This window comes from Nuphar pumila, chromosome 2 (assembly GCF_984573655.1).
Source record: "Nuphar pumila chromosome 2, dmNupPumi1.hap1.1, whole genome shotgun sequence".
In the NCBI taxonomy this organism is placed as follows: Eukaryota; Viridiplantae; Streptophyta; class Magnoliopsida; order Nymphaeales; family Nymphaeaceae; genus Nuphar; species Nuphar pumila.
The window spans coordinates 90296240-90304794 of NC_143250.1; the positions used below are offsets into that span (position 1 = coordinate 90296240).

Sequence of the window (8555 nt, forward strand, 5' to 3'; positions counted from 1 at the left end):
TGTTTGTTTTTTAAATTTGCTTTTATATTTGAAACATATTGCTAAAAAACGTTTGTTGGTACAAATAAATTTTTTAAAATTTGTATTATTATTTTTCCTAAAACAAACTTTACTGACGTGATTTACCCATTTTTTTAATCAGAATCAGTTCTTAGATTGCCCGATCATAATAAGTAGGCATATTTTTATGGCTTCAAAAACCAATGGCTTACGATGTGTGATACTTTCATGAGTCATAAAATCAAAATTTTAGCATGAAAAAAAACACTATTCAAAAGCTGATTCTTACTATTTTCAACATGCTGAATCCATCTATGAGATCCAATTAAATCAAAACAATCTGTCGTAGAGATCCAGAGGTGTTTGTACCTACAAACATTTTCTCAACTATTATTCTTTTTGTCCTTTGTCATTTCAAAATTTCAACTCATGCTATTCTTGCGTCAGTAATGCGTTAGAAGATACTTAACGGTGATGAATTCGTGGCTGGTCTCTTCGATTTAGACCATAGAGGTCCCCAACAATATCGCCCAACCCCTGTGGTCACAAATCCATCTTTTTCGCTACTAGTACCCATCATGATCATCATCATCTTCACCTTGTCCACGTCCAACCAGTAACTTTGTTGGTTTAGTTTGGTACTTAAATTACCTTCGTCTTCTCTTGTGTTAACCCACACAAGCCTCCTCTCTCTCTCTCTCTCTCTCTCTCTCTCTCTCTCTCTCTCTCTCTATATATATATATATATATATATATATATATATATATATATATATATATATATATATATATATTACTTTTCCTCAAAAGTCCTAGATGTTTTCACATGAAATATGGGTGGCAGCATGGGTACGGACATCTACCGGAAACCACCACGAGGCTGATGGAGTTTTGTGGTATGTTTGGTTGCATTTCCAAATCACCAAATGTGATTTAGATTTGCATGAGATTCCAAATCACGTTTGAATGCAACCAAACATTTAACCTTTTTACTGCGGTAATCATCGGTGTACGTTGGGCCAAAAGTGGAAACAAACGCGTTCTCTCGTCTTGATATTTTCAGAGGGTGATTTTTTTGGTTAACCCTCCATGGTACACTCACCACCAATGGACCCTCTTAACTTTCGCTGCACCCCTTATCTAAATTTAACACTTGCCTATCTGTTCAGTGTCCTCCCTATTAATGACTCTTTCCCCTCTCTTTTATTTGGACTCATCTCATCTCTATTTCTAGCTAGTAAAAACTGCTCCTCTCCCCCCCTCTCTCTCTCTCTTTCTCTCTCTCCAAATGATGAAAAAAACGATGGTGGAAGGAGGCGTCTGAATGAGAGTGGGGGGCTGCATAGCGTTCGCAATGGATGCTCAGAGGACGAAACAGTTGTTGCTCCTCTTCCTTCGAAAAATGTCGACTCGTGCGGCACTCGTGGGTGGGAATCATACCGCCGCCCGTTTCTGCACTCGCTAATCCCTCTTCTTCTCGCGTTTCCTGGACTTTTTTTTCTCTTCTCCGATCGATCTCGAAACCCCAGAGGAGAAGGCTTCAGCTACTCTGCTGCCGCCATGGCCTTGAATGCGAGGCTCGTGAAGACCCTAGAGCGAAGAAACTACGACAGTCAATTCATCATTGCTCTTCCTGATCGCAGAGTGCTGAGGCTCCTTGCCAGATGCCTCCTGCTTGCCGCCGCTCTGCTCGTCCTCCCCTGGCTCGGAGGCGTCCAGTACTTCTCTACCTCAGGCGTCTCGGCCTCCGTGAAACGGCCACCGGAAGAACTCATCCCGGCGGTGTTCCGGGATCTCGTCAACCAGCGTCTGCTCAGGGTGGGCGAGTACGCTCTCTTCATCGGTGGCCCGTCGGAGGCCGCTGAGATCCAGGCTTACATCGACGACGGCGTACTGCCGCCCCTAGAGATCGTCGACGAGGCCAATGACGACGGCAGCTCCATCGCAGACGCGGCCGTCGATTTCGCCTTCACTGCTAGCGGCTTCGATTCCGCGCCGCTGATCGGCCGCGTCCTCAGGGTCGGTGGCGTGGCCGCCCTCCAGTTCTCCTCCGACACCGACTCGTTCCGTATCCCTCGCAACTTCAAGATAGTCTATCTCCGCCGGTTCGACGTCCCCGCCCCCGATACGGTCATCGCGATTCAGAAAACAAGCAGCAGCGGGAACGATGGCCGCCCGGCCGTTGCCGGAGAGGCCGCGCAGAAGCCCCGTCTGTGCCCTGCGTCGGACGCGAAGCTGCGGGCTCTCCGAGATCTAGAGGACGTCCTCCTGGAGCCGCCCAGCAACGCTTGGATCGACTCCTCCAAATACCTGACACGTGTCAAGTATCTGCCGGAACTCACCGGGGACGACCTCGGATCTTACCCTCGCCACGTGTACGTGGAAATCGGGCGCAGCCACCGTATGGACGGCGTCGGCGAGTGGTTCCGACGTAACTATCCGGCGAGAGGCCATGATTTCGATGTGTATGCGCTGGAGGGTGACGTGGAAGGAAGGTACGTGCCGACGGTGACGTGGACGAGGAGAGGCGAGGTCGCGACGGGGGCAGCTCTGCTCTCGGATTGGCTGGCGCAGAACGTGGCAGGGGAGGAGTTCGTGGTGATGAAGATGGATGTGGGAAGGGGCGGCGACTTCCAGGTTGTGAGGGAGATGATGAGGAGCAGGGCCGTCTGCCTCGTGGACGAGCTGTTCCTGGTGTGCGACCACGAGGGCAAACATTCCGGAAAGAAGGCCAAAGTGGGGAGGGCCTACTGGGAGTGCCTGACCCTGTACGGTAAGCTTAGGTACGAAGGAGTTGCCGTCCATCAATGGTGGGGGTAGCAGTTTTTGTACTAGTATTGAGCCTTGTCATACTTTTTTTTTTTTTAACTCAGACCCTTGTCATATAGATTATTATAAGGGTGCAGCTAGTATCTTGTCGTCTTGTTTATGTTAATCGTATGATGTGGTTAAATTGGTTTTGTGTGTGATAGATGGTGTTATCGGGATCAGGGGCAGCTCAAGAGAAGTTGAGGCCCTAGGCATATTTCATTGGAGACCCATATTTCTCCATTTTTTTTTTAAATCGATTGAAGCTGAGGCATACGCATGTACCATTCATTGGGGGCCCTCATGCTATGATTAAACTTCGGTTTGATTCTTTATATAAGTTTGGCTTCTAATGGAGACCAAATATGAGTCAGGTTTGGATCCAACATTAGTCAAATATTACGGGGCTTAACATTTGTTCGGGTCTTAGATCAAATAGAGACCCAACCATGGGGGTAGAGCCACCGATTTGATGGGCAAGTTGAGCGTGAATCACCTATTTGGCTATAAAATTGATCAAACTCGGCTTTTATTTGTTTTGTTTGTAGATGAACCTATTATCACTTCAACTTCAGTTGAAGTAGAATATTCACGCTTCTATAAACCAATGGGGGCTCCGCTTGTCTGGTAGCAGGAGCTAGTGCACGTCACCTTGTGTTGGGACGTTGCAACTTCGAATCCCAATGGTATGGTTGTATAACTGATAGGGGTATGCCCAACCCCAGCTTGCCTATAAAAAAAAATCAATGTTTAATACTTTACATCTGTGACCACATGCTGTCAACCGGGTCCCGTGTCAAGCTGAACGCCTAGAGTCGAATCCCACTTATGCATGAATGCTGCTGTTGCTTTTATTATGGGTTATTATTCAACGTACCACCACAGGGAGACGTGCACTGACATCTCATACCAACCACACGGAGCCCATTTGGTAGAACCAAGTTTTTGGATCCATTGCAACAGAGAGAGAATACAAAATTACAAAATGATAGCAGGCATGGAAAGGAAGCCATCTTTGGTGGGTTGCTAGTGTTTGGAGGCGATGGGCGTTAAGAAGGAAGTGTTGCGGGCAGGAAACGGTCACAAGCCCGTTGCTGTCCATTCCACCGGAGTCGGATACGGTCTCACCACTACCTACCCCATCCTCCATTTTTTGTTTTCCGTCTCTCTTTTCTGTTTGTTATACCCTGTTTGGTGGTGGCGTTTGCTGTGATTTGCTTGATTACCGGAATCGGGGTTTTCATTTGATGAATTTTGCACAGCAAGAAGATAAGAAAGACGGTGATTAACGTGGTTCAACCATGAAGGTCTACATCCATGAGAAAACAAAGGGAGCAATTCTTATTCAGCACACATATTTTCTTATCTTTCTAAACAACATGGTGGGGGCCTTATATAGGCATAAGGAGATAATCATAACAGGTCTCCAACGATATCCTTGATAAAGAGGGTAACTCTATCCAAAAGATATAGGAAAGATATAACAAAGTATAAGCCAGAGCAATGGATAAGCCTGAATAGGTATGACACCCGTGTTTTCCTAAAAATTCCAGATTTCCTTTTAACACTCCCCCTCAAGTGGGGTATACAGATCAAGACATCCCCACTTGGATAGAGATAATTGAAGTTGTGCTCTCAAGATTCCCTTTGTAAATCCGTCTGCTATTTGATTATCATCATTGATGTAAGAAGTGCAAATTTCACCAGCAGTGACTTTTTCTCGGACATAATAAAGATCAATCTCTGTATGTTTTGTCCTCTCATGAAAAACAGGATTGACAACAATACATATTGCAGCTTTGTTGTTGCAGTGAAGATTAATGGCATTTTGAGTCTCAAAGCCCAACTCGCAAAGCACACTCCTTGTCCATACTAATTCGCTGACTGCAGACACCATTGTTCTATACTCTGCCTCAGCATTGGATCGAGCCACAACTCCCTGTTTCTTACTTTTCCAAGCCACAAGATTACCTCCTATAAATATACAATATCCCGATGTAGATCTTCTGTCACTAATATCCCCAGCCCAATCAGCATCACAATATCCTTCAATTTTGATATTTTTGTGGCTTTTAAACCATATACCTTGACCGGGATGACCTTTAATATATCTGAGAATACAATCTACCATCCTTAAATGAGATTCCCTGGGTTCATTCATGTATCTGCTTACCAAGCTAACAACAAAAGCAATGTCAGGACGAGTGACAATAAGATATATGAGTTTTCCTACTAACCTTTGAAATCTACTCTTGTCAACCTCAAGATTTTCTTCTGATGCATCAGTTTTATGGTTGGCTTCAAGAGGAGTTTCAACAGGTTTAGATGCCAACTTTCCAGTCTCTTTTAACAAATCAAGAGCATACTTCCTTTGGCTTAAGTAGAGACCTTTATTGGATTGAGCAATCTCTATACCTAAAAAGTATTTCAGACGACCAAGATCTTTTATATCAAAGGTGGCATGTAAATTTCTTTTTAACCTATCAATTAATTTCATGTGAACTATTGCCTGTAATAACTAAGTCATCCACATAGACAAGCACAATGGTAATATCTTTACCATTTTTCTTTACAAATAGAGTATTGCCAGACTTGCACCTTATGAAGTACCATTGTTCAAGAGCTTGACTTAGTTTAGGATACCAGGCTCTTGGAGATTGCTTAAGCCCATAAATAGCCTTATTAAGTCTATAGACACTTCATTTTTCTTCATCAGGATGACCAAGAGGCAATTCCATATACACCTCCTCATTCAATTCTCCTTGTAAGAAAGCATTTTTGACATCAAGTTGATGGAAAGACCACTTGAAATTACATGCCATAGATAGAACAATTCTTAAGGTATTCATCTTTGCCACAGGGGCAAAGGTTTCATAATAGTTCACTCCATGTGTCTGCATAAATCCTTTAGCAACCAGCCGAGCTTTGTATCTCTCGACGTCACCATTACTTTTGAACTTTATTTTATAGTGCCATTTACACCCTACTGTACGCTGCCCCTTAGGAAGCGAAACAACTTCCCACGCATGATTTCTTTTCAAGGCCTCCAGTTCCTCATGCATGGCTTCCCTCCACTGAGTTAGCTCTTTGGCTTCTTTATAAGAGGTTGGCTCATGATGTTTATCAATACTTTTAACAAAGAGAGCATGCTTGGGAGAAACCTGTAAGTAGTTAACATACTTTTCTATGGGATAGACAAAAGTATTATAAGTAACATAGTCCTGTAGTCGAACAGGTGGATGAAGAACTCTCCCTGATCTTCTTACCGGGATCTCTTCATTCTGAATTGGTTGGGTTTCACGATTTTCTTGGGCTTCATTCTCAATCATCAAGTCATCATTTCTCAAATTTTCTATTCTGTCATTGATCAACTGATCATCATGTATTCAGATTTGAAAGAATGTGTCAAGAATATCGGCAGTTGATTGAGGATTCTACCCTTGACCTGCACGTCCCTGCATTTCACTATAAAAATGCCTTTTCATTAAAATTAACATAACGAGAAACATATAATTTATCAGTTTCAGGATGATAACAGCGATATCCTTTGCTCTTAGTGTTGTACCCAAGAAACACACACCTGAGTGCTCTTGGGCTTAGTTTATCACGCTTGAAGGGCGCAACCCAAACATGTACAACGCAACCAAATATATGAAGGTGCTCAAGACTAAATTTTAGCCCATAAAGAACTTCTAATGGTGCCAAATTTTCTAACCTCCGACTAGGTATACGATTGATCAAGTGACAAGCTGAAGCTATGGCCTCATTCCAGAAAATTTTGGAACGTTAGATTGGAACATTAGAGCTCGAGCGACCTTGAGTAAGTGACGATTTTTACACTCAGTTGACCCATTCTGCTGAGAAGTATTAACACACGAGGTTTGATGTATAATGTCATGCTTTTCAATATACTCTTTAAAGCAGGTGTTTACATATTCGGTGCCATTATTAGATCTTAACACTTGGATCTTAGACTTAAACTGAGTCTAAATCATGGAGTGAAACATCTTAAAATTATTGAAGACTTCATATTTATGCTTCAAAAAATAGACCTAAGTTACCTTGGAATAATCATCTACAAACAATACGTAATAGCGAAAACCAGACTTAGATTCAATAGGAGCAGGGCCCCACACATCTATATGAACAAAAGCAAATAGTTTATTGGAGGCATGTTCAGACTCATCAAACTTAGGTCTACTTAACCTAGCAAACTGACATATATCACACTCTTTATTATCAAAATGTAGATGAGGAAAAATTAGATTCAAAGTACATCTTCCCAGATGGCCCAACTGATAGTGCCATTGAGTACTTTTTTCTTCAGTCACCAGCAACGCCTTACACTTTTGATTGATCCCATAAAGGCCATTGATCAGAGAGCCTTCACCAATCTTCTTCTTTGTGTTCAAATCCTGAATAACGACATTAGGAGGAGAAAAAACCACTTGACAATTCAATTCCTTAGTGATCTTAGCAACTGAAAGAAGATTTGAACTCAAAGTAGGTAAATAGAGAGCATGATGTTGACAGCTTGAGTCAAGTAGGGTAATTTTACCCGATCCTTTTAATGGAATATGAGATCCATTTGCCACTAAAACAGGTCCCAAATTATCATTGAGATGAAACTTATAGAAATAATCAGGTCGATTGACCATATGATCAGTAGCGCCTGAATCTATCACCCAAGGCAAAATATTTGAAACAGTTTTCATACCTGACTTTGTATGCTCTAAGACAATAGCAGTGTGCACAGTCACTCTTGTAGATCTTTGAAGACTCTGGAGAAGCTCAGTGATTTTTTCTAAGGCTGCAACCATATCTTGATGACCAATGCGATTAGCTTGTGTTGAAGATTTGTCATATTTGATGTTATTCTCCTCACGTTGATTAAGATTTTCATCTCGCCTATGATTGTCTCTATTGGGTTTACCGTTCAGCAGCCAACAACGATCACGAGTATGGCCAATTTTCTTGCAATGGGTACATTTAAATGGCCGAGAAGAGTTTTTGGTATATTGGCCCTGATTGGGCCGATCAGACCTATGATCCTTATTGGCAATAAATACAGTTTTCTCTGAGGTTTCAGCAGTATTTTTGTCACCTGAAAATTCATCAGAATTCATAGCCTTTCTACGACTTTCCTCACACATAAGCATAGAGCACACTGTGCCAAGTGAGGGAAGATCGGATGTCATAAGAATCTGGCTTCTAGCCTGCTCATAGTTTGTTCCCAAACCAGTCAAAACTTGAAATATGCATTCTTGTTCTCTTTGCTTTTGTATACGAATCAAATATGTGGTGAGAGGACAATAGGAGTCCATCTCATCCCATTTCCCTTTAAGAATACCAATATATTCACTTAATAGCATATTCCCTTTCTTGAGATCACGAATTTCGTGAGAAATCTAATATAGACAAGTGATACTATATTTCTCATTGTAGAGTTCCCTAGCAACATTCTAGATTTCTTCAGCAGTTTCTAGAAATATGAAGCCGTCAAAAATCTTAGTCTGCATAGAGTTCAGGAGCCAGAACATCACCATGTGATTCTCGGACTCCCACTCCTCGAACTTTGGATCATCAACCTTAGGTTTGGGTTTTTTTCCATTGACATACCTTAGTTTCAATTTTTTGCTAAGGAACAAGGTGGTTGCCTTGGACCATGTCAAGTAATTCAGTCCATTTAAAAGAACATTTGTGACTCTAGTATTGGGATTACCTGATTCCACTATGATTCTTTGTTG

The 8555-nt window shown here is 42.2% G+C and overlaps 2 protein-coding genes across 2 annotated transcripts; one reads left to right on the plus strand and one right to left on the minus strand.

Moving 5' to 3' along the window:
- Positions 1–1560: 1560 nt before the first annotated feature.
- On the plus strand, positions 1561–2820 carry LOC149846046 (uncharacterized). The gene has a single exon (XM_089990355.1). It carries the CDS (start codon positions 1561–1563, stop codon positions 2818–2820), a length of 1260 nt encoding a protein of 419 aa, XP_089846481.1.
- A 1549-nt stretch (positions 2821–4369) lies between these two features.
- Positions 4370–8180, minus strand: LOC149846047 (uncharacterized). The gene is made up of 8 exons (XM_089990360.1): positions 7526–8180; positions 7140–7288; positions 6870–7022; positions 6075–6179; positions 5624–5969; positions 5046–5223; positions 4894–4985; positions 4370–4782 (listed from the first exon to the last, which is right to left on the minus strand). Exons 1-8 carry the CDS (start codon positions 8178–8180, stop codon positions 4370–4372), a joined length of 2091 nt encoding a protein of 696 aa, XP_089846486.1.
- Positions 8181–8555: the final 375 nt, after the last annotated feature.